Here is a 26,551-nt window from a genome sequence, read left to right on the forward strand (position 1 = left end):
ACCTGGCCTTGGGCACTGCCAGGGATCCAGGGGCAGCCACAGCAAATCTGGCAATTCCAGCCCAGCCCCTGCCCACCCTCCCAGCCAGCAATTCCTTGCCAAGATCCCAGCCCAATCTCCCCTTTCCCAGTGGGAGCCATTCCCTGGCTCCTGTCCCTCCATCCCTTGTCCCCAGTCCCTCTGCAGCTCTCCTGGAGCCCCTGCAGGCCCTGCCAGGGGCTCTGAGCTCTGCCTGGAGCCATTTGAGATGGGGGAAGCTGCAGAGAGAAGACTTGGGTGAAGAGGGATTTCTGGGATGAAGGATGCTCTTGGTAGGCTGTTATTTTTGGAGAAATGGGAAGGAGAGGGCAAAGCAAATCCTGCAGTAAATGTTGATTTTGAAAGTCATTTGTAAGCAGGTGGATATTCATGGCAGAGATGTGTGTGAAGCTGTTGAGAGAGCAGATCAGAGCACAGCTCACCCAGGACTGTGCCAGCCTCAGCTCTCACTCCAAATCATTTCCCAGCACCTCTCTCTCTGCATGCAGCTGCTTCTTTCTGCTGCTTCCATACCTACAAAGTTGCTTTCCAGAGAAAGTTGGAAAAAAACCTTCTTCAAAGCTAGTGATGCTCACATCAGGTCTTTTAACTTATTTCAGGATGGTTTAGGCTGAGTAAATGCAACAATAGATCTTGACTTTGCTCAACCCCTGGGGCTCTTCCAGCAGGTGATGGACTGCACTGGGCTCTGCCTTTTATTTCTCCCCGAGTGCTTCCAAGGGATGTTAGTTCAAGGGGGAAAATATATTTCCTTAGCGATTTTATAGCTTTTGTGGGTATTTGCTGCCTCCTTGTGACAATACAAAGATGTATGGTGCTGTGCCTTTGAAATACAATGGTACTGTGGTGAGTGTTTTAGGAGAAGTTTTATTAGTCTTTAATTGTTAATTCCTCTCTGTATTTTCTGAAGAAAGTCTTGGCTGTGGTGCCAGAAATGGGCAGGAAAGAGAAACCAATGAAGGGCTCTGGAACATGCAGACTTGTGCAGTGTTGCATTTTGGAAAGGGGATTTAGTAGTAAAGGTGACCCTCTTAGTTCTCCACTCTTTCTTCTCCAAAAGAGTAACTAATATGTAGGGAGACATATTTACAGTGCCACCAAAAATGTGGCATGTGGGGACATAGTTTAGTGGTGGCCTTGGCAGTGCTGAGTTAATAATGGTTGGACTTGATGATCTTAGAGCTCTTTTCCAGCATATGTTCTGTGATTCTATGAAATTGACCCAAAATAAGAGGTCCAACAGTTTTAATTGCTGAGGTCACTTTTTTTCCTAAAAAGGGGCCATCCTTACAGCAGTTCAGCATGTTTTGATGTGTGTCTTCCATTTGCTGTGTGGATTTCTGGAGCTGTCTGATGGATACACGAGACTGGTGCGTGTTGTTGTGTAAAGGTGGAGACCTCACTGACTTTGTGGCTGAGGGTGGCACAGTGCAAGTTCATCTGTATGCCTGACCCGAGAAACTCCTCCTGAGAAACTCCTCTGAAATGGGTAATTTACCAGAGGTGCTTGAGATGAATGGCATTTTTGGCATTGCTGGCATTTTCATCTGCCCTTTGGATTTCCATCTTTTTTCTCCAAATAAAGGTGTACTGAGGAGGTAAACACTTATGAGCCCTGGCAGCAGCTCATGTTGCACATAAACTGCATCTGAAATCATAAAATCGTGGACTGGTTTGTGTTGGAAGGGACCTTAAAGCCCATCCAGTCCCGTGGGCAGGGACACCCCCCACTGTCCAGGCTGCTCCAGCCCCAGTGTCCAGCCTGGCCTGGGCACTGCCAGGGATCCAGGGCAGCCACAGCAAATCTGGGCACCTGTGCCAGGGCCATGCAAGTCAAACAAGTGCACATTTTTAAATATTATATGCTGTATGATAGTGAAGCATATTTCTGTGCACATCTAAGCCTGAAAAATGCAATCCCATCTCTGACTGGCTGCCTTTGGGTGTCTGTGCCCCATCCATGGAGGTTTCACATCACGTAGTGTGTAGATGGTGATATGGCAAGAAGAACTGTCTCCTCACCTTTTGCACTTCTCAGGGAATGGTTCCTGCTGTCTCTCCTGGTGTTTGATTATAGGCATTTCCAAGTCATAGTATCACAGAATCATTTAGGTTGGAAATCTGGGATCAGCAAGTTCAAGCACTGCCCCCATTGCCCCATGTCCCCAAGGGCCACATCCACAGGGCTGTGAAATTTCCGCAGGGATGGGGACTCCAGCCCTGCCCTGGCCAGTTCCAAGACCTGACCCCCTTCCCATGAAGGAATTTACCCCCTGTCCATGCTGAGGCTCCCCTGAGGCCATTCCCTCTCCTCCTGTCCCTGTCCCCTCCTGGCAGGGTGCAGTTCTGGGTGACTCCCTGCAGCCCTGGGTGGATTCTCTCTTGGAGAGAAAGCCCTGTGGGAGCATCCAGAGCCTGTGGTTACAGGCAATGCTGCAGCTGAGCGCGTAAGTCACCTGCTCTGATTGATCTTCCTTCCATGGACACTTTCCTGTAACCTTTCAGTACATGTTGGAAGGTGGAGAGGCTTTGGAGATGTTTTCTGTGACCCATCAGTGCAGTCCCTGAGGAAGGAGGCTTCCACTGGGGCTCAAATTTTAATCTTATTTTGTGTGCCTTGAAGTTGCTCATTAGGTGCTCAGTGTGATAAAATCATATCTGTCAGTACAGTCGGTTGTTATTGTAATTATTATAATAATAATGATTATTATTATTCCTGCTACTCTTTTTTATTATATCTGCTTCCCTGCATTTTCCCCAGAAATTGATATATTCATTCATCCTTTTCCCCTCCTCCTTTGATGAAGAAAACCAATACAGATTTGGGGAAATCAAGAAATGCCTGTAGCTCTGCAACAGCCTGCCTGCTCTACACTCTATTTTATTTTTGTAATTTGGAACGGAAATAATAATCAATTTTCTCTACTTCTCTCAAGGCTTTTCTTCTTGAGGGTTATCCTCTCACTCAAAATATCACCAGAGATAGGCAATAGTGGCTTTTTAAATCTGATTAAATCTTTCAGCCTTGCTGTCATTTAAGGAAGTCAGATAAGGAACTTTGAATCAACAATATAAATAATGAAAATAAGTGTGTCATTCCTCACTGGGTATCAGAAGCACTGAACTGTGCTGGATTATCTTTCTTCAGTGTATCTGTAATATATGAACTTTTCATTTAACTTTGCATTTCCTAGAGTTTTTCAGCTGCCAGTGTGTTATGAACAAGAGCAATAAATATTATTTTCTATTTTTTTTTCCTTTCCTTTCCAGTTGTTTCCTGTCATTGCTCCTGGTGGCAGCTGTGGTTTGGAAGATTAAACAAAGTTGCTGGGCATCACGACGGAGAGAGGTGAGAGGGATAAAATGTTGTTCCTTAATGACTTTTTAGTAGTTGTTCTCTCTAGATGCATATTTATTCACATATGCATCACATTAACCTTAAATTGAAGGCTAAGCTAATTCAGTTAATGCTGCTATTTAGGCCTTTAGCATATTTTTGATTACAGTTTCAGTGACAAATTATGTTATTTTAGTATCCTGATGCTGCAGTTTCTGTGAAGCACCAAAAAAATAGGGGTGAATATCCTGAATTCCCAGAATTTCTGTTTCTAGACAGCATAAGTACCAAACCACATAAACTAGGAGATTCTTTATATCTGTTTCAAAATAGGAAATAGAAACATTAGTTCTTGTGTAATACATTAAAAAAAGAAGTCAAAACCCATTTTCAAATTAAATCTTATTCAGATATTTTGGGTGGTTGGTTTTTTCCCCCCTGGAACATTAGGGGCATAAGAAAAAGTTGGGGATGCCACCAGTAGCTTACTCCTTAAAAACGTGAATTTTAGAGCCAAAGTTTTTTCCTCTTCACCTACCCATGGTCCAAATGAGCTTCACAACATTTTGTGTTTGCATCATGTAAATAACTTAGTGCTTTACACCCCCAAAATCTGGTTCCTCCTTGTTTATTCCTGATTTATTTTTGTTCACTACCTTCCTTTCTTGCTTTTCAGTGGACCCTGCTCTCCTGTTCCACCCAAACACTCAGGGTGGCCCAGGTGAGGTGACCAATTGCTGTGGCACAAGGGACGTGTCCTCAGTCCCCATTTCTCAGCACCAGTGCCCCATACACCAGCTGTGTTTGTGGGGCAGTCCTGGGTGCCACCTGCCCACACACCCATCAGGTTTCCTTGGTGTGCTGGGAGCATGGAACGTGCAGCTATCACAGCTTGGGCTGGGCTGCGCCTGGAGTTCTTTTTAGGAGCTCTGTCTTGTGTTAATCTGTTTATTTCTGTGTAAAATGAGAGAAGCCAGCCATCATTTGAGCGAGTCCATGTGCACTTGCTGTATACAGTTATCTCTTTGTTATCACCTGAGGCCAGATTCCCTAAGGAATGGGGCGTGTTTCTGCCCTGCTTTGGGATTTTCAGGTGGGATCTGCCATTCCTCTAGGTTTTCCTCCCAGCTGTCCTGCTGGGCTGAAGCTCTTGGCAGCTGCAGACCCACCTGTGTCACTCTTGTGTTCAAGAGTGGTTTGTTCCCATGTAGGGGTTGATCAAGAGGATTTGGGGGATTAATTTTTACGGTGTTGGAGTTCTCTGCAAGTCCCTGTTTCCTGCATATCTTCAGAGATCTGTAGCTGGTTGTACTTTGCAGTGCAGTGGTGTGAATAATGTGAATTTATTCCATATGAGGAGCTCCTCTCTGGTAGTAAAGCAGGATGATGTCTGATAACTCTTCTGCTCTTCTTTCTCTTTCTGCTTCAGATGTTTCTGCTTTTACTGGTGAACTCACTGCAGAATATAATCATTGCTTTTCAAACAGATAACCCTTAATCTTGGAAATAATGGAAGTCTTTGAGGTTTTCTGTATTCTCTGAAGGTAGATAAATTTTTACTAGGGCAGCTGTTTTTTTCCTGTTTGCTTTCTTGGCAAGAAACTAAGCTGGAGTCAGCATAACATCCCCTGTGGCTCCTGGGGTTAAATGTTATCTAGGAATATATGAGGAATAGAGACCAAGAAGTTAACACTGTGCTTTGGAGTTAAAGTATTTGAGTGGTGGCCTAAGTGAGAAATGTCTCTATAAATTAAGTTACAGTCTGATACTTGTTTTAAGGAAAAAAAACAACCCTGGAGTACTGGCAACATATTGGCATGTTTCAGTCTAAATTCAATCTACATGTGTGGCTGTTTGACAGGCAGTTCATCAGGGTGGTGTTTCCCAGGCACATTCCTGTCTTTTGCTGTTATTTATCTTGCTCTCTCTTTTTATCTTTTTATTAATGGATCTCTGCTGTTCCATTAATTTTCTGTTAAAAATACTTGTAAATCTTGAGGAAACAGTTTAAAATCTTTGTTGTGCCATAATTACATATATTAATACACTTTCTCCAGAAGCAAAAATCCACCCAAGAATTTGTTATCTAAGATGATTTTATAGCTTGAAGGTGGAGGATTTTTTACTGATTCTCGATAAACCCAAGCAAAGGTCTCTTTAGTAGTTTTACATTATCATCAATGCCCCATCCCTGGCAGTGTCCCAGGCCAGGCTGGACAGGGCTTGGAGCACCCTGGGATAGGGGAAGGTGTTCCTGCCTGTGGCAGGGGTTGGAATTAGAAGATCTCCAAGGTCCCTTCCAGCCCAAAGTGTTCCATGATTCTCCAAAATGCGGCAGCCCTGAAGGAAGATCTTTCTCTGGTTTGGGCTGTGTTTTTAGCAGTAGTCAAGTTACAATAAACCGTTTCTCATGACTGTAGTGACTCTGTAGTAACTTCCCATGTGTGTAGTAACTCTGTGCTTGTTGTCTGATTTTAGCCCAGAGGTCAGTAGGATATGATGCAATGTGCAGGGAGTTCCCAGCTGTCCATCCCTTCTGCTTCCAGCAGGAGCACTGCACGTGCCCAAATCCTTATGGCAGTGCTGAGTGAAAAGCTGATGGCTGAGGCTTATTCTGAGAAGTGTGCAGGGCAGGAAAGCAGTGTACTGACAGGTTTAGTGGTCAAAATTACACAGCCAGGCTTGCTTGGGAAATGTGCTGGGAGAAGGCAGACAGCTGTGCTTGGTGTGGCTGGGGAATGGAATACAGCAGCATCCTTTGCTTGAAACCAAGTTTGCTTTGCTCCTTATGGAGAAGGCAGCATGCTGCAAATCCAAAGTCTCCATCAGGATCTTGTAGAACACACAAGATTCTCCTGGCTTTTCTTTTCTGTATTTCAGGTAAACCTCTCTGCCCAGCTGCTTGCAGGTGTCTGTCAGTGCTTCTCAGCCTCCAGGTCTGTGAGGTGGGCAGACACAGCCAATGTGGGCTTGTAGAAAAATGAGTTTGGAGCACTGAGCTGAAGTTCAGGCCTTGCAAAGAGTAAAACTTGACCAGCAGTAAAAATGGGAATGATTTGTGTCATATCAGGCATTCAGGAGATGGAACTGTAAACTGTGTGTTCATTCCCCTGCCATTGAACCCTGTGTTTGAGTATCTTCAGACATCTTAAAAAAGGGAAAATAGAAATAAAAAGGCAGCTTTTATAGGAGGCTTAGAATGGGGTGAATGACATTAGGAAATAGGGATAGGAAACCTCTCTGTCTTGTCTGTAGAAAATGGCATGTTAAAGGAATCACAGTGGTAATAGAGAATAATGCACAAACTATGAGCATAATGTTAGAATTTCAATATGCTCATCTGCTGTCAGGAATTTTCTGTGCTGTTGTTCTATTTTTGCATCAAGTCCTCTTCACCCTCAGTCTTCCTTGTTTCCTTCACTGGGAGCAAGGAATAGCTCCCTCCCAGCAAAGGGAGTGTGGCTGACCCAGGGAGGGGAGGGTCAGCTGGATCACTGCCTGTGCCTCTTTGGAATGTGGGGGGAGTATCAATAGCAAGCACCTACAGAAATAATTAAATTTGGGTGTCTAGAGCTGCATTTCAAAACATTCCTTAACAAAATGATCTGTATTTTGCCTCCTTTCTTGCCAAGGCTGTATAAGACTGAATATTTGTACTCTGCAAGTCACCCAGTTATTCAGGAGGGGTTTTGTGTATTGATTTACTGCAGGAATTATCCTTCTCTGTCTCATTGCTGAAACCTTTTTCTCTCCCAAGTGTATTCAAAACTTAGTTGTGCTTCAGTTTCCACTGGCATCCTCTGCTGTAGCATCCATGCACACAGAATGCCACGTAGGCAAGCAGATCCCTGTGTTTTTTACAGCAAAGATGTTGCAAGGGATCTGTGCTGTCTGCTATTTATTGCCCTGCCTTCCTTTTCTTCCCCTTCTTGCTCTCATTCCTTAGTATTTCATTCATCTCTTAGGTCTTCTCTCTTAGAATGTGATTAAGGGCATCCTTGGTCAAGGAAAAAGCTTTAGGTTTGGAATATTTTCAATTATCTGTAATTTAGGATCTTTGTCATTGTTTAGAGTCTTCAGTGGTGTTTTGGACCAAGATGTGCTCCAAAGGACTTGGTTTAAACTTATGCAGAAATATTAAAAGATCTGGCAACAAATTTCTCTAGATTTGGGCATTCTCCAAGCTCCCAGCAGTTATTTGCCACATAGATCTTGTTCCATAGTACTGACAGCACTGTTTGGTATCTGTCAGCAAAAAGAAAATATTAAGCTTGGGTTTGGGGCAGTTTGTAGGGAAAACAAGAATTGGAGGAGAGAGAAATCACTGCCAGCAGGTGACTGAGGAGGTTGAGTCACATGGTAAGCACGATAATTTCTCTCATTACAGTGGGAAACATGAACCTGGGTTGTTTTTTCTTTATGCACTGAAGGTGGGTTTACTTCCCAGAATAGCTGTTCCCAGGACAATAGACTGAAGTGATGGTGGCTGTGGTGTTTTAAAAGCTGAATGTAAATATCATTTCCTGCATGTATGAGTAATAAAATAAGAACTCAGTGTTACTATTAGGTGTAACCAGTTATTGGAGTACTGTGTCCACACTACTCTTAGCAATGTTTTTGGTGTTGCAGATGATGAACAACACTGCAAGGTTAATTTGTTACCTGGAAGATAAGCAAGAATTTAAAGCATCACAAATTCCTCATTTTCTCCAAGGAAAACATACTGAGTTTTGGTGATGCAAATCAGTGGCTGTGAAAAGGAATCATATGGAGAATGGATTTGTAGAGAATTTTTAAAGTTTGATAGAAGGTTTATATAGAATCATAGAAGATTCATGATGGGATGAGGATCTTCTAAAGAATCAGTTAAATCAAAAGTTTAAACAGTATGTCCCTGCCCATGGCAGGGGATTGGAGCTAGATGAACTTCAGGTCCTTTCCAAACCAAACCAGTCTGTAACACCCCATGTCTGCAGCTGGGGGTAAAAAAGTCAAAAACTTTTCTGTTTTTCTCCCATTTTTAATGGAGAGAGTGGCAATGCCAATAATTTCTATTTTTAGAAACATGGCTCTCAGAATGAGTGCTTTTGGAGGACCTTTTCTAGGGCAATCACATGGTGCAATTCAGTGACTCGTGCTGGGCAGGAGGTCACATCAAATAATCGTAGCTTTCCACTCTCCCTAAATTTAAAATCCATGAATGGGAACCAGCTCATAGTGCCAGGAGGCTTTTTCCGAAATACAGACACTGTGTGCTCTGCAGTGATCCATGTGGCTTTGGTCACCAGCTGAAGGAAATTGCAGCAGAAATAAGAGATGCCCTGAAGAGGAAAAACATCCCAAAATATTAGTGCTGACAAGAGATTCCTGCTTGTGGGGGGCAGTTGATGGTCTGGTTTTGTTTGAACATGCTCCTGTCACTTCTGTGCCCAGTGCAGCTCCTCTTGGGGAGATGGCCAGTTCCAGCTGAGCAGCTGCATCCCCAACCTCTCTGTAGGACACCAGCACAGGGGGCTGGCAGCCACAGGCCATGGAGCTCTTGTGACAGAGGCCTCAGGGCAGTTGCTACTGGAGAATTGAGTGGGTTTATATCCCACAGAAGAGCTGGTAGAGCTTGAGCAAAGATGAAGCTGAGTATCAAATTAGATGAAACTGGAGTATCATGCTTGGGATACCAGCTCACTGGGTCAAACCTTCTGTTTGGCAGGGGTGGAACTGGATGGGCTTCTAGGTCCCTTGCAACCCAAGACACTCCATGGTTTAATGATTTTATCAAGCCCAGCTCTAGGAGAGTTCAGCCTTATTTAAAAAAAAAAGCCCACTACTCATCTATTGAAGCTGTTCTTGTTTCAGACTGCAAGCTCTCTTTCTGATGGTAGGCATCAGCTACCATCACAGGTATCTAATTTAGTTATTTGGAAAAATCAGGGAGAGATTGTGTAATTATTTCAGAAGAGCTCCACTCAGTCAAAGCTTCACTGTGCTATTGTGTAATTATCAGGTATTGGTGTGTATTTTAGTCTGCATGGACTAGATCCTTCTGGTCTTTTAAAAATGATCTCATTCTTCTTATTAAAGGTCAGGATTTCTATGCCCTCCTACTGGGCATGATTATGATGAATAACTTGCTTATCTTAATCAGCCCTGAATTAAATATCTTGTGTCATTTCAGCATGAGGCAACTTCCCAGCAGCTTTGCTTTGTGGTTTGTTATAGTTTTGAAGTGTGGAAATGCCTGTTGAGAAGGATTTGAACATTAATTCTCTCCTCCTCTCTCTTTCAACATAGCCTGCAAAGTCAGTTACAAAACTAATTAGCTAACATTAATATGTACACTGCTCTAGGGGCTTAAAAACTAAATTTTCAGTGATGATGAAAGCGTCAGAGAAAATTGTTTGTTTGTTGACTTATATGGTAGTTAGTGTAATTGTAGTTAAATACTTTAAATCACTCAGTTCTGAGACATTTGGGGCTCATCTTCATGGAATATTTATGGCTTATATGTTCATTTTTTGCTGATGCCAGTTTTTATTTTGGAAGGTAACTCCCTTTCCCCCAAGGTCACCAAGTTATGATGACATAAAGCAAATGTTCCTACAGCAGGAGCTACATGTTACTTCCAAGTAATGTACAGTGATTCTCCTATGGAGCCAGGCTGGCAGGGCTGGGAATGTTCCCCTGGAGAAGGGAAGGCTCCAGGCAGAGCTCAGAGCCCCTGGCAGGGCCTGGAGGGGCTCCAGGAGAGCTGGAGAGGGACTGGGGACAAGGCCTGCAGGGACAGGAGCCAGGGAATGGCTCCCACTGCCAGAGAGCAGGGCTGGATGGGAGATTGGGAATTGGGAATTGTTCCCTGGCAGGGTGGGCAGGCCCTGGCACAGGGTGCCCAGAGCAGCTGTGGCTGCTGCAGGCTGCTGACAATCAGTGTGGGAAGGGGACACCACCCTCACGGGGTTCCCAAGGACCTACAGAGAAGGTTCCAGCCCTGGTGGCAGTGGCAGCTTGGTGGATCTGCACATCTGCAGGGCCAGCTCCAACAGGTGCTCAGGCCCCATGGAATCATGCACTGGTTTAGGTTGGAAGAGACCAAAAAGACCATCTAATCCTACCCCCTGCCATGGACAGGGACACCTCCCACTGTCCCAGGATGCTTCAAGCTGGCCTTGGGCACTGCCAGGGATCCAGGGGCAGCCACAGCTGCTCTGGGCACCCTGTGCCAGTACTTCACTGTTGTCCTCCTTGAGTTCCTACTGTTTTCCTTCCTGGTGTGTTTTCTTAAAAAAAATTGAGCAAATTGCTCATGTAGATACTGAAGTTCCTTACAAGTTCTAGATCACTGTTTTGATAAGCTTGTTTATAAGGCCATTCTTCATAAGGATCAAATTAAATCCAGGATATTGGCTTCCTTCTGGAAAAATCACTGTTATTTCATGGCTGAAAATACCAGAGCCTCATCCCCAAAGCTGCCGGGGCCCTGTGCTCAGGAAACAGTCTCTGCAGGGGCAGTTGCTGAGATGGATGTAAGCAGGATGGTTATATGGAGCCTTGTGGCTGCTTTATGCTGGGAATAAAATGTCCAGGCTTTTCCTGTCAGGAAACACAGCATAGGTTATATTAGTCAATTAACCTGGTAACCTGAATAGCTGTTTGTCTTCTCTGAGAGAGCCTGCACTACTGCCTGGCAAGGCTTTCCTCACTTCCTCGGGAGGTTTTTCTCCCATCAGTAACACACTCTTCATTCTAGATTGTCCATTACTCAATGTGTGAGAATTAAAAATATTCCTGGTAGGAATCACTTTATTTGAAGGGCTCCAGGCTGCATTAGACTGGGCTTGGAGCAGCCTGGTCTAGTGGAAGGTTGTCCTGGTTTAGGGCAAATTTGGGAGAAAACCTCCAAAGGGGTTCCTCTAGAAAGCAAATTCAAGTGACCCTTTCCCAAACCAGTTCAGAAAAAGATTTCCTTGGAGAAAAGTGGAAAAAACTGTTTATTTAACAGGCAAAGCATTCACCAGCGCACCAAAAATGAACAATATGGAACAAGAACACCTCTCACTGTTCTGCAGAGGTGACACAGTCCCAGAGTCCCTGGTGGGCTGTAGCTCAGCTCACTCAGTCTCTGATCAGTCCCTCCGGGGCTGGAAATGCCCCGTGGGGCACAGGGGAGAGCTGGGGATGCTCTGCTGCTCTTCAGGCCACAGCAGGTTTGAACAGCTCCAAAGAGAAAGCACAGTCCAGGGAACTTCTGTGCTTCAGCTGCTAAAACTAACTAAAAGCAAAGGGGAGCTCTGTCCTGCTGTCTGTCCATCCCAGTCCAGGAGCAGGAATGTGGGGAGTGAGTGCAGTGTCTGAAAACAAACTGTGCACTTCTTGTCTCCCCCTTTGCTCTCAGAACCAGCCTGAAAGGTGCAAAACTCATTTCTGGGCTAAACAGACCAATGGGAATGTGAGCATCATAAAGTCAGCCCAGGAGAAAGGTGGAACATAGCAGGGGGTGGAACAAGATGGTCTCTAAGGTGTCTTCCAACCCAAACCATTCCATAATTCTGTGATGTGGAAAAAAATCACACTCAATGCAAATGAAAGGTGTGCACATTCTCACAGTTTGCAGTTATATGAATATTAAAGGCCAGAGGTGTATTCCAAGACAGGCTTTTTGATGTGATTTCTTTGCAAGCTGTCAAACACTTTGCCTTTAAAATCCTCTTTGTGCCTAAGTGATTTAAAATATTCCCAGGTTGTCCTATTAATCGTGTCATCTGGAAAACCAGGGTTTGCTTGAAAGAGTATTGAGGTTCATTATCTGAAACCTCAGAAAGCCCATTTTTAGGAATGAGAGAAAGGCAGGTTCTGGAGTATTTAGATGTTAACAGCTGCCGACTTGTAAAGCCATGCTCAGCCTCTTGACTGGAGAAAAATCACATTTTCTCCCTTACAGCATCATAAAATCTTTTAATTAAAATTTTGACACACCAAACAAATACTGAAGTATTGATTTGTGTCTGGGTTAAACAGGCATGGTGCAAGCCTTGGGGTAAACTGTGGCATTAAAGTTCTAGAACAATTATTTCTTAAATTAGTTCTTAATTTTTAGGGGGAACTTCATAACATGACTTGTGCTACACCAGGAGCTGGTGCTAGGAAAAGGATGTTCCCTTAGGCATTTGCTGCTTTGCTTGCATCCTGGACCTCTGATTTCATCTGCTTTGGGCATTTTTATGCTCATTTGAGAACCCATGTACAGAGCTGGCTGATGGCAAAGGCAAGGTGGGAATTGTGTCCCTGTGCCCCTCCCTCAGGTGAGAGCCCACCTGCAGAGCTGCCCCAGCCCTGGGGCCAACAGCAGGAGGACGTGGAGCTGCTGCAGAGAGCCCAGAGGAGGCCCCGGAGCTGCTGCAGGGCTGGAGCCCCTCTGCTCTGGAGCCAGGCTGGCAGGGCTGGGAATGTTCCCCTGGAGAAGGGAAGGCTCCAGGCAGAGCTCAGAGCCCCTGGCAGGGCCTGCAGGGGCTCCAGGAGAGCTGCAGAGGGACTGGGGACAAGGGACAGAGGGACAGGAGCCAGGGAATGGCTCCCACTGCCAGAGGGCAGGGCTGGATGGGACCTTGGGAATTGGGAATTGTTCCCTGGCAGGGTGGGCAGGCCCTGGCACAGGTACCCAGAGGGGCTGTGTCTTTCCCATCCCTGAAATCACTCAGGGCCAGCCTGGACAGGGCTGGGAACAGCCTGGGACAGTGGGAGGTGTCTCTGTCTGTGGCATGGGGTAGGACTGGATAATCTTTGGGATCCCTTCCGTTCCAAACCATCCTGTGGTTCTATATTCTCAAAGCTACTTTTGACTTCACTAGGAGTCATGTTGCCAAATTGCACATTTTCTTTAGTAAAATAACTTCCTTTGAAGAACTAATAGCTTTTAGTTCGTCAGTCTTTTGGACATCTTCATCAGGACAGCTTGTTCATTGATTTTATAGCCATTAAACAAAGCACTCTGCGATAGCTGAAGGGGACAATTACAGGAACAACAACCCAGCAATCTGTTTCACACTTGCTTTCGTCTGCAATCTGCTGGTGTGCTTTAAATACCCGAGCACTCCTCGTGTCCTTTTCCCAAGTGTGAGTTACACACAAGTTTGCTTACGAACACTCCATTTGTGTGGATTTGTTGGGTTTTTGTTTTGTGACAGTATCTACAATCTGCTCAAAATGCCTTTTTTTCCCCTTTCTTTTTTTTTTTTTCAAAAATTAAGGAAAACTTTACCACATGCCTTTTATGGCAGTAAAATCTCAGGTTTTTTTAGCTAGACTGAGAGCCATAGAAGCTCATACACCCCCTCCAAGCTTATCTACATTGCCCTCATCATGCCTTTCCTGCACCCCCAAGTTACAGACAGTCCTCTGCAGTGAAAGAGTCTCAAAATTATAGGTGATTTGGCAAAGCAAAGGCCATAGAAGGTTCCAGAGAGTGGCAATGAGTGGCATAGGGTCTGGTTGGAGGCCTGTCTCCAGTGGTGTCCCCCTAGGTTCTGTACTGGGCACAGTGCTGTTTGGTCCATCAGTGATTTGGGGTGGGCTGGGTGGCTCCTTGGCAGTTCCCAGTGACACAGAGGTGGCAGGAGCCCCTCTGTGCTGCCCTTCAGGTGCACCTGACAGCTGGCAGGGATGGGCAGAGAGGAACCTGCTGAAATTCCACCGGGACAAATGCAGGGTTCTGCACCTGGGGAGGAGCAGCCAGCAGGTCCTGGGGGCCAAGGAGCCCCTGGGACCCTGGGGGCAGCAGGAAGGGCAGTGCCAGCAGGGTGGGGGGATCCTGCCCCTGTGCCTGGCCCTGGGGGCACCTCTGGAATGATCCTGCCCCTCTGCCCGGCCCTGGGGCACCTCTGGAGTGATCCTGCCCCTCTGCCCAGCCCTGGGGCACCTCTGGAGTGATCCTGCCCCTGTGCCCAGCCTGGGGACAGCTCTGGAGTGCTGTGTCCAGCTCTGGATCCTCAGCACGGAGGGAGGACATGGATGTCCTGGAGCAGGGCCAGCAGAGGCTGCCCAGCTGAACAAGGGCCTGGAGCATGAGGGAGCTGGGGCTGCTCAGCTGGAGAGGAGCCCCAGCTGAGAGGGGCCTCAGCCCTGGCTGTCCCTCAGTGTCCCAGTCTGTCCCTGTGTGTCCCTGTCTGTCTGTCCCTGTGTGTCCCAGTCTGTCCCTGTGCAGGGCTCAGAGCAGGCCCAGGCTCTGCTCCAGGCCCAGCCATGGCCCCAGAGCCACAGGCAGGGCCTGAGCCCAGGGAGGGGGTGGCACTGGATGGTCCCTAAGGTCCCTTCCAATCCAAACCATTCTGGGACTGAGTGGTTCTGGGAATCAGTTCCAAACAATGTTGTTGGAGAACAGCAAATTCCTTTCACCCTCTTGTGTGCTACGTGGGGATATTGGGGCACAGTGCATTTTGTGGGGTTTTCTATGGGGTTTTTGAGTGCTGTACATGATCACTTTGGGCTTGGAGTGTCAGATTGTCCAGAATTAATGGGAAAATGCAGGTGGCAATGACAAGAGTTGTAGAGAGCATTTGGTGGTGCCTCAGTCCAGCTTAAAAACAGAGGATAACTGGTGTTGCTGTAATAAGTAGTGATGGTAAATGTGTAAATCTGTGTCAGAGCATTGGGCAGTTCCTGCATTTAAGGTTAAGAGCACTGGGTTTTCTCATGCTGCACAAAGTGTTTGCCTTTTCTCTTATTAAACAGAGACACTGAGTCCCATTGGACCCCTTGCCTCATGGAATTCTGGCTTCTGCCTCCCCTGTCAGGCTGTGTTGTCACCATCAGACATTAGTCACTGGAGCCAACAAGAAGTGTGTCCACAGCTCAGCTAAAACTGAAATGCTGTTTCCAGCCCAGCTGTGTAGAAAGTATCTGGTTTTTGTGTGTTAAAAAAGGGGAAGCTGCATCGAAATGCTTAGAAGGGCTTAAGAGCACAATAAAGAGATGCCTTGTGTCATGAGAGATTGTGGGGATTTGCCCAGGAAAAGGTTTTTTATTTTAATAAAACATTTTGCAATAAGGTCATGATTGCCATTTTCTGTATTCAGCAAGGAAACAATAAAAAAAGGGGATTATTCAATAGAAACCTGACAGTGTTTTGATGGTGCTGTTATAAAAAATAGCAACTTCATTCTTACAGTAGTTACACACTGCTGCTAGTTTAATTTCAAAATGTTTCCCACAAATCCTATGGAATGGGAATCAGACAGGTGATGACAAACAATAGCTTAAAAAGTAAATAACTGCTTTATGGAGACTCAGTCAGATCGTTTTCCCTTCCAGACGTGTCAGGCTCACATTCAGCTTTACTTCCAATAACTTGTTAAATTGTGGTAATGTGAATATTTACCATTATCTGTATTGTTAAGGCCATTAAAGCCCCTGGAGGTTATTTTTCCATATTCATTGATGTCCCTTTGTATTGGGCAAAACCTTTTAGATACATTTGTCTTCCATCTTTGTGTCAGAACAATATGATGATAATATTTTTCTGTTTGATAAATTAGCAACTCCTGCGCGAGATGCAACAGATGGCAAGTCGCCCCTTCGCCTCCATCAACGTTGCCTTAGAAACAGATGAGGAGCCACCAGATCTCATCGGGGGGAGCATAAAGGTGAGAGCTGGGCCTTTGGGGTGGTCCTCACCATGATTAACCAGAGATGCTTTACACAGCAATCCCAAATCCTCTCATTTTTGTATATACCTGCAAGAAACTCTAAGTCCAGGAGGTCCAACAGGCACCATTTTAATTTGCTTTTATCCCTTCAGGTATTCACTGATAACTCTTGGGCTGGTTCAGATTAATGTTACGCTGATGCTGGGTTTGAAGTGTTGGGTGTACCTTGTTAGTTTTTATGCTTTGAAATAGAGAAGAATTTCAGCTTTACACCAGAGAGCACTGGGCTGGAAATAGTTGTAGGTGCTGCAAATAGAAACCCTTCCCTGTGATATCTCAAGACAAGTGTGAATATAATCATGTCTGTGTACTGGATAATGTTAACATATTTCTGATAACAAATATATATTCCAATGTATCTTGTGATTAGCAAATAGGAGCATGAAGAAATCATGGTCATACACCAGGCTGGCACATTCTTACACACAACATGTTGAATTTTTAGTAGAAGCATATTTAAGAGGTGATGAATTAATTCAAAGGTCTTTTTGATGTGATGCTTTGACCAGCACAGACTTTTGTACAAAAAGAAAAAAATTAAGAACCTGAAAACATTGATTATTTTTCTTTCTCATCTAAGGCAGCTGGATTGTTTTGTTTTATTTAGACTGAAGTTTTTTGGAAATTTTTCTCATTAGGCTTTAAGGTTAAGAAGGGCAGACATGGATTAGATGTTGGGAAAAAATTCCCTGTGAGGGTGGGCAGGCCCTGGCACAGGTGCCCAGAGCAGCTGGGGCTGCCCCTGGATCCCTGGCAGTGCCCAAGGCCAGGCTGGACCCTGGGGCTGGAGCCCCCTGGGACAGTGGGAGGTGTCCCTGCCATGGCAGGGTGGCACTGGGTGGACTCTGAGGTCCCTTCCCACCCAAACCACTCTGAGATTCTATGATTACTCCAGGTACTAAGTTTCTCACAGTCTCTTACTATAACGAGAGAGCTTATTCTTTAAAAAAAAAAACAAAACCAAAAACCTAAAGCACATGAAAGCAGTCTGACCCCAAAACTTCTATTTGGTGAGTAAAAATTTTTAAGTCTTGGCCCAAGTGCAGGCATTAAGGTTGCCTCTATAGCTTTGGCTCTTCCTTATTTGTGTGTAAAGATGGTCTGGCATGGCAAGTTTTAATACTATTCCATGTGATTGGTGTCCTGCACCACCTTCTGGGTGGACACCATGCAGAAGCAGCTTTTCAATATATGGAATCACAGAATAGTTAAGGTTGGAAAATCCCTCTGAGGCCATTGAGTCCAGCCACTCCCCCAGCCCTGCCAGGGCCAGCACTGCCCCATGCCCACACAAGTGCCACAACCACAGGATGTTCAGATCCCTGCAGGGATGGGGACCCTGTGCCAGGGCTGGGCAGCCCTTTCTGGGAGGGCATTTTCCCTAATTTCCAGGCTGAACCTTTCCTGGTGCAGCATTAGGCTGTTTCCTTTCATCCTGTCTTGTACCTGGTTTGGAGCATAGTGAAGTAAAGTAAAATTTGCAAAGGTCCTCAGTAATTCAGGTGATTGAGTATCTGGACCTCTCCTTGGATGCTCTGATTGGTTCTCCTCCCCATTGACTTTCTCTTGACTCCAGATCCTCAGATTTTCTGTTTTTTTTTTATAATTTCCCTGCTTCTGTCATGAGTCTGGTACTGGGAATCATTACCTCTGACAGCTCACCAAGACTTGGGAATCCACCCTTGCAAAATCAGAATGTTACTCACCAAATCAGACTGAACTTTTATTTCATTGCTCATTAAAAAGGCTGTGGGATGCATGTGGATGTTCATGAGGCTGGAGGCAGATCTGGGAGGATGTAGCCTGGCTGCTGATGGGTTTGGGTTGCAGTCTGTCTGTCTGGGGCCCTTCCCTTCATCTTCTTCTGTTGTCTGGAAGTAGCTAAAAACACCTCTCCTGTGGGATCAGGCCAGAACAAAGCTGTTCTAAACTTTTTGATCTCTGACAAGTTGTCTGCACTCAAACTACAGAGAGGATAAGCTCTGGATCTCTTCAGTTCTGATGAGTGTGTTATTCCTCCTCTTGTTCTGCTGCCCTCATCTTGTCTGGCCTCCTTGGGTTCCTCTGGAATGCATGGAGAAGCTGGTTTGAAGCACAGTAAGAAAGACTGTGGAGAAATATGCTATTTTAGACCCAGAAATCATTAGGAACTGGTAATTGCCTCTGTGCTGGTAACTCAGATACATGTTTCTTAATCAATTTTGGGCACAGATGAGGTGGTCTGATCATGCAATGGCACAAACTCTGTACAGTAATCTGGAGCTGAGGAGATGAATGTGCACCTGAAGTGTTGTGCCAATGGTAACTCCATAAAATCAGTCAATGTTTTGGGTTGGAGGGGAGCTTAAAGATCATCCCTTTCCAGCTCTCTGCCATCATCTGCTGGCAGGTGTGGCTGCAGAACAAGGGTGCCTCTACATGACAAGGAGTGTTACTAGGTTTGATGGGGTTTATATAGTTTTTCTTCTCATCTTTTAGAACTTGGCTAGGGAATAAAAGTAGTCACAAAACGCCCGAGTGTTTCACAAAAGGAGAGGAGGCTCAGGAACGTTGTGGGTTGGAAGCAACTTGGGGAAATGGTGCTTCTGAGATAGTCTGACCTGTTGGTCCCTGCATGGAAATGAATTTAAATAGAAATGAAACACCAGTCTGAATATGTATGGGGTGTTATGGTTTAACACTAGCCAGCAGCTTGGGTTTTTCTCCTCATGCCTTTTGCACCTGCATGGGAAAAAGCTCTTGGCAGGAGAGAGCTGCAGGAGGATGGGCTGGGGCAATGCAGAATTGGACAACTGTGCTTCTCTTTGTGGTCTGGCTGTTCTTTAACTCTTAGTCAAGAAAAGAGGGAAATGTTACTGTGGTGCTGGATGTTGTATCTGCCCTCCAGTTCCACTGCCATCCACTATGTCAAAATTGGAGTCTTCATTTTAATTGCAAGAAAGCCAGACTTGCATTATCATGAATTCAGTGATGCTTTTCTTTGCCCATGGGAATCAAAGCTGTTGGTTAATGATGAGTTGATTTGAAGGTTACAAAGGAGAAGTGGAAAATGGTATGTCTTGTCTGCAAAAGATTAATTTCCTATTCCATTGTCCATAGCCAGTTGGCAGCCAGTGTCAAGCTAGTTCCATCCTAAGCTAATGTTTTCCAGCTGGACAGTATTAGAACTGTGTTTTCAATTAGTAGTTTTCCTGGGGTACTTAGGAGTAATAGAAAGTGATTTACCTGCAGGGAAGCAATTCCTATTAGAGGCTGCAGCTAGGCAACACGTAACTAGCTGCTTTGGTTTATTTGCCACTCAACAAATACCCACTGAATCACAAATCTACCACTAAATTTGCTTAGTTATTACAAAATCTGTTGGCTTCTCTCTGCAGCTCTTTGTGCGTTCAGACGTGCTGAATATTGCAATTATTTTTCTAAGTGTGTTTAACTTCCTTGGGTGCCTGGGACTCATCCAAGTGTCTGAACTGGTATTGCTGTAGCTCAGGCTTTTTTAGGGCTTGTTATCGGATTAATCTAAGTCTTGTAATCCTCTGCAGCCATGCTTAGAAGCTTTCCCGAAAGAATTTGGGAAGTTTATAATTTTGACATTGATTTCCACCTATCTTGAAGTTGCTAAAGGCAAGAAGTTACCTTGGAAAAAACATGCACAGCCTAGCAAGCAAGTGCTGAGGTTGAGCAAAGCACTCACGAGGTCAACAAGAAAATGGTTGCCGTGGGAAAGAATGATCCTCAAATTGGAAAAAAATATTTTGGGATCTTTCAGAGGAGAGCTGGAGCAGTCTTTGCTGTGCTGTGTTCAGGGATCCAGCACGTGAAGCTAAGTGTTGATTATCTTTGCACGCATGATCTTTAGTTTCCTAAAGGGAAAGGGAGAAGCATTTGGTGAGCAAAATCCTTATGAAGTTCATTTAGTGTGTTCTGTACCATTGTACCAATGTGCATTTAATTCTGCTGTTTGAGGGCTTCACTACAAATCCTGAATCAGACAGCAAGCTGATTCCTTAAAAATAGCAAATAAATAGATGGGAAATAGCATCTTATTCTAGTAATTAGTTTGCTTTGTTATGGGAGAAAGTGCTTTTGAGTGGTTTAAAGGCTGCCAGAAGATCCCATCTGTTCATGAAGTGCAGAGCTAAAGTGATGAGCTGATTTGAGAGTGGGTAGGGGGTACCACAGATTAATTAATATATTTTCAGTCTATTTGTATTTTGCATCTGAGCGATACCCTTGTTAAATTCCTTTTATATTGCAATGAAGTGGCAACCAGCAGTAAAGGGGCAGAGAAATGAGTAGTAAGCCCTGTGCCACAGAGTGCAGGGTTTGGGGAAGCTGCAGGGTGAGGAATTATTTGAAATTAAGCATCTGCCAGCCCCAGCACTTCTACAGGGTGAATTCATGTTAATTTTGACATGTGGCTTGATTTTGGGCTGTTTCATGCAGGTGGAGTTCAGCAAAGAACTAAAGGCCAAGGAACTGATGGTTTTTACAGCTTTTATCCCGTTCTGGTTGTCACTCTTGATGACTCACTTCCCCTTTACTTCACATGTTGCTGACCTGCTTTTGATCCATCAGATTTGCTGATGGACCAGCTTTTGTGACATCTCCCAACCTACTCCCCTTCAGTGAGCTGGGTTAGTGTAAGCATGGCAAGGACAGCTCCAGCGAGCTGAGACTGGGGCTCTGTGCAAGAGCAGGATTTGGAGGGAGGCCAGGCGTGAGGTGTGATGCACAAAAGCCTCATCAAGCAGAAATGACCAGGCTGTGTCAAATCATAGAATTGATAAGGCTGGAAAAGGCCTTTAAATCACCACGTGCATTCGTGGACACAGCACCACCGCCATGTTCACCATTAAACTGTCTTCAAGTACCACATCCACAAGGTTATTGAGCATTGGGTGGTGATGCCTATTTCCCTGGGCAGCCTATGCAGTGCTTCACAACTCTTCCCATGAAGAAATTTTCCCTTATATCCAGTCTAAATGCCCAGAGGCACAACTTGAACCACTTTCTTTTTGTGTGATCAAGATGTGTTAGAAGGGGACAGAGCAGCTTAGGGTTTTTCAAGGATGATACAAGTATGCTGAAAGTCATTCCTGTCCTCAGAAGGATAATAGCTGCAGCAAGGAGTTGAAATTGAGAGAATGGGGGGAAAGAAAGGGAATAATCCTGACCTGCTGTGGCACTTGCTGGAGATGGATCACATGCAGCCTTTGAGATCAGAAAGGCCAGTGTGGTTCTGCCTGACCTGGCTAAGGTAGACTCTGGGTTTCTCAGCTTCCCTTTGGAAAGGCAGTTTAATTTCTAAAATCTTATTTCTGGGCTTTCTGGCAGTTACTGGTTCTAGGAGCTTTTCCATATGTTAACACAGAGGAATTCCAAGGCTGTCTGTGCTGTCTCTGTTTTCAGCAAAACAACTTCCACTCTTTAGGCTCCCTCCTGGAGCATTGAGGTGGCAAAGGAATACACAGGGAGGACAGCCCAGCTTGTACTTTCTGTTTGGTGTTTATTCCTCATATGCTGGCCCCTTTTTAGGGCATGGAAAAGTGTGGGATCCCCTTTGAAGGAATGCCAGGGGTAGGAAGGGAGCATTCCCTGGGCAGCTGAGATATGTAAAGTGGATTAGCTGCCCTAGAACTCCATAGAGGCTGGCTGTGATTCCTCCTACCAAAACAGCAACAAAAATACCCGATAAAACCTTCACCTTTTGAAGGTTTATTTCCAGTAAACAAGTGCCCAGTGCCTTGTTTTGAATTCTGTTGCAAAATTAGGGGAAACTTTTTCTACTCCCATGATGTAATATGGAATATAGATCTTAGGAAGGGAGCTGTCATGAGATCAGCAGACATATCTGTTAAGCCTACCTTGTATTTTAGGGAACATTTGGCTGATAAGTGATTTTAACTAGTTTTAGGTTTGAAGACTGTATAAACATTTCCGCAGGTTGGACTCTGATTTTAGCTGATAAGGAGGTATTTGCTGGAAGGAGAGGAAGGAGCATGAAGCTTCCCACAGGAGAAGGATTTTCTAAGTTCATTTTTTCCCCTCTAACGAGCATCTCTCTGATTGAAGTACTAATAACACCAGCAGCTTCTCAACAGCATTATCAAGGACTTATTTGCATTCATTTATGCCAAGTAGTTGTTTTGTGTGTTGTGTTTGCAATCTTCATCCAGCTGTCCCATTTCATTGGGTTTTTTTACTTTGTTTTCCTGTGCAAAAACCAGCTGAGTGCTTGAAAAGAATTGTAAAGGTCTTGCCCCTTCACCTGTACAAAATCAAAATAAATATTTACATATATATGCACATATCTCCCAGATTTGCTCCCCATGGCCTCATCCACTCCTCCCTGAAGTGTGGCTGGGAAGTGAAGGAGCAGGATGAGTGTTGGCATCTATGAGTAGCCAGGCTCAAACTGTGACACGAGATTTGGTCATTTCAGGGGAGCAGCCTTGGAGATCCAAATTCATTCACCTCACCAATCCGTCTCCTTCACCCTAAGTGGGTGCCATGGCGATCCAAATTCACCTCACCAATCCCTCTCTTTCACCCTGAACTGGTGCCATGGAGATCCAAATTCACCTCACCAATCACTCTCCTTCACCCTGAACTGGTGCCATGGAGATCCAGATTCACCTCACCAATCCCTCTCCTTCACCCTGAGCTGGTGGCCATGGAGATCCAAACTCACCTCACCAATCCCTTCACCCCAAGGTGGTGCTATGGAGATCCAAATTCACTTCACCAATCCCTGTCCTTCACCCCGAACTGGTGGCCCTGGAGACCCAAATTCACCTCACCAATCCCTTCACCCCGAGCTGGTGCCATGGAGATCCAAATTCTCCTCAGCAATCCCTCTCCATCACTTTGAGCTGGTGGCCGTGGAGGTCCAAATTCACCTCACCAATCCCTCTCCATCACCCCAAGCTGGTGGCTGGGTGCTGCTGGACTCGCAGGAGCCCTGGGCAGCACGGAGCAGTTGTTAAATAAGGGGGAGCAGACTGGGGCCCCGTGGGGCTGGAGGCATGTGGGCTGCAGATCCGGGCTGCTCAGATCTGTGTTCCCCATTTCAGGCTGCTAACATCCAGCTGAGGCTTTGAATGTGATTTTTGTTAGTTTCTCTCATGCACCAACCCAGTTCTAGGAGCAAGTCAGCTCATTCCCCAGCCCCTCTAAAATTCCAAGGTAGCTATCAGGAACAAGGTAAATGTAAATTTTTAATCTAAACTCATTTACTGTGAATTATTGCTAGAAGTTCATTCATCTCTATCTTGCAGGACACACATACTACCCTGAGAATATAATTTTAAAAGCTTAATAATCTGTTTTAATAGGAAATTGCTTGTAACTTGTTTTGCGAATGTTCACTCAGATTTTAATGGCACAATTTTAAAACTTGCAAATGGAATTTGACCCTTTTTCTACAGAGTGAAATCACCTGAACAAGTGGAATCAAGTAATAAAACTGAACTGTTTGGGTAATGTTCCTTTTCTCATCCACCACCATAAGATTTTTCCTTTATTTTAATTTCCTTCCTGGAAATTGAAAACCGTGTAAGACTTATTTGATCAAACCACAGAAACATGTTTTCTTGTTAAGGAAAAAAATTGTCCATGTTATTTTTTTTAATACATCTTGAAACGCAATATGCTGGCAGTATATCACAGAACCTAAATAAAACTGATGCCAGGTTTGTGAAATTATACAGAATATTTATTGTTCTGGCCATTAGTTTTATGTGACACATTATTAACTTTTTGAATTTGTCAAGTACAAGCAGCATAAATAGAAATAATGAGATGAAATAAAAGTGTTTATGTTGAGCATCACACAATTCAACCTACTTGGGGAAAGTATTTGGCTGTGAAATTGACTCCCAAGGGAACAGGTGCTCTATTCCACATCTGGGTCCCCTAGAAATAGCCCAGACAAATTCCTGGGAAAGGCCCTGTTCATGTGGAGAATCCTGCTGGAGAAGCTGGACTAATGAAATCACCTCATCTGTCTCTTACTGCTTTTAATGTCTATAATGGTTTACTCTTTATGCATGCTAAATACACATCAAAACTCAGAAACAACTGGAATTACTTGGCTTTTAGTGCTGGTTTGGGCCAATAAAATCATCTGTGGGAAGCAGCTGAGAGCAGCTATTGCTGCCTCTGGGAACACGGGGCTGTGTCACCACCCTTAAAGCACCACGAGCTGCCTGTTCCCCTGACAGGGCTGCCCACAGCTTCCAGGCCAGCAGGGCTTCACTGGCTTTCTGCTTATTATTTGATACCTGATTATTGCAGGTCTTGGGGTTTTCCCATCATGTCCATTGATTGCTGCTTTGCTGCAGAGGAGCATGGAAAGCCCCTTGCAGGGAAGGGTTCAGGTGATTCAGTGCAGGAGAGGGGGGACTCTGTCCCTGTGCCCCACCCTCACGTGAGAACCCATGTACAGAGCTGCTCCAGCCCTGGCTGATGGCAAAGGCAAGGTGGGAATTGTGTCCCTGTGCCCCTCCCTCAGGTGAGAGCCCACCTGCAGAGCTGCCCCAGCCCTGGGGCCAACAGCAGGAGGACGTGGAGCTGCTGCAGAGAGCCCAGAGGAGGCCCCCAAGCTGCTGCAGGGCTGGAGCCCCTCTGCTCTGGAGCCAGGCTGGCAGGGCTGGGAATGTTCCCCTGGAGAAGGGAAGGCTCCAGGCAGAGCTCAGAGCCCCTGGCAGGGTCTGCAGGGGCTCCAGGAGAGCTGCAGAGGGACTGGGGACAAGGAACAGAGGGACAGAACACAGGGAATGGCTCCCACTGCCAGAGGGCAGGGCTGGATGGGATGTTGGGAATTGTTCCCTGGCAGGGTGGGCAGGCCCTGGCACAGGGTGCCCAGAGCAGCTGTGGCTGCCCCTGGATCCCTGGCAGTGCCCAAGGCCAGGCTGGACATTGGGGCTTGGAGCACCTGGGACTTCGGGCGGTGTCTCTGCCCATGGCTTTAAGTGCTTCTAACTCAAAGCACTCTATGTTTCTGTGATCAGCTCCATGAATTTGTCTCTCCAATGTGCTGGAGGCACAGCTGTCCATTTTTCTTTGAGGACCAGAGGTGCCTCAGGGCAGGGCCTGCTGGCTCAGCCAGCTCAGCTCTGCCCATGGCCATTGACTGTGGGCTTTGCCCGCCCACTCGAGCTCCAGGGCTTTGTTCTCCCCTCTGTGTCTGCTCCCACCATGGGACTCTGCTGTTCAGGCACCTCTCACAGCAGTCCTCTGGTGCTGAGTGTCTGAGAGATGCGCCTTATTTGAATAGATTTGAATAATGTCTACTTCATTGTGCCATTAAGCCTTCAGTAAAAAAGAATCACTTCTATAATTCAACAATGAGTTTATCAAAACCTCTGAATGGAAGTTGCTGGCAGAGGCAGGCTTTAAGCGTCTGATAGAGGTTGTTACAAAATTTGGAAGTACACCTATTTTATGTACCTTTTTGAAGTTTACCCTTAAGAGCCATCTCTCACATCTGAACTCTGCTGCCCATGTTCACTCAAAATCTTGCAGGGGAATGGCTTGGATCTGCAATAAAAGAGACTGTGGAGCTCTGTCAGGAGAAGTTTAGGTGGAGATAGGAAAGGCTCATCCCCAGATGGTGCTGGCACTGCCCAGGCTCCCCAGGGGATGGGCACAGCCCCGAGGCTGCCAGAGCTCCAGGAGCACTGGGACAGAGCTCCAGGGATGCCCAGGTGGGATTTTGGGGTGTGTGAGCAGGGGCAGGGGCTGGGCTGGCTGATGCCTGTGGGTCCCGTTCAACTCAGAGGACTCCATAATCTCTGATAAGAGTGCTCAGAAACCACTTGAGTGAGCAAAGAAAGGAGACCTGAGCTCTTGAGGTCTCCCCACCAAAACTGCCCTTGATGAAGCCAGCCAGCTGCTCCGTAGACCCTCAGTGTCCTGGTGACACCTACCTAGGTCACACCAGGTGACAGGCAGGGCAGGGCTGGTGCTGGTGAGCTCTCCAGTCCAGGTCACAGTGAAGCTGCTGGTTGAGATGTCACATTTTCCTCCCTGAGTGCAGAAGCTGGTCCCTGGCTCCAGCGCTGGTTCTGCCTTGCAGAGGGTGCAGCGTGTCCTTCACTCCTGACCTCCCTGCTCAAATTCCAAATTCCTTATTCTGTCACTCAACTCACTCCTGACCTCCCTGCTCAAATTCCACATTCCTCATCCCTCACTGCTCTGAGTCATTCCCTCCCTGCTCTGTCTCTGGCCGTGAGCAGCACTCAGAGATGCACAATGAGTCACAGTTCAGAAAACAGGTGCCTGAACGGGGGCTGTCAAAAATAAATGTGCAGGACTTGATTCTTTAGGCGAGTTTTTGTTGTTATTAACTGCAGCTTGTCTCAGGAAAAGCTGGATTGATGGACAATAGGCCATTTTTCCCCTTTTAGTTTTAAGATGGAGCTTAGCTGCAGCAAAGTGATGTTGTGCTTAATTCCTTCCAAATTAGTTTGCAACTGCT

At 45.7% G+C, this 26,551-nt stretch overlaps 1 protein-coding gene across 1 annotated transcript in view; it reads left to right on the forward strand.

Moving 5' to 3' along the window:
• Window positions 1-26,551, forward strand: part of ATRN (attractin) — a 154,970-nt gene that overhangs the window by 118,068 nt on the left and 10,351 nt on the right. The window contains exons 26-27 of the mRNA XM_058024020.1: window positions 3,310-3,388; window positions 15,898-16,005. Coding sequence (XP_057880003.1) covers window positions 3,310-3,388; window positions 15,898-16,005 — 187 coding nt within the window. The remainder of the gene's footprint in view (window positions 1-3,309; window positions 3,389-15,897; window positions 16,006-26,551) is intronic.

Source organism: Melospiza georgiana, chromosome 5, assembly GCF_028018845.1.
Source record: "Melospiza georgiana isolate bMelGeo1 chromosome 5, bMelGeo1.pri, whole genome shotgun sequence".
Lineage (NCBI taxonomy): Eukaryota > Metazoa > Chordata > Aves > Passeriformes > Passerellidae > Melospiza > Melospiza georgiana.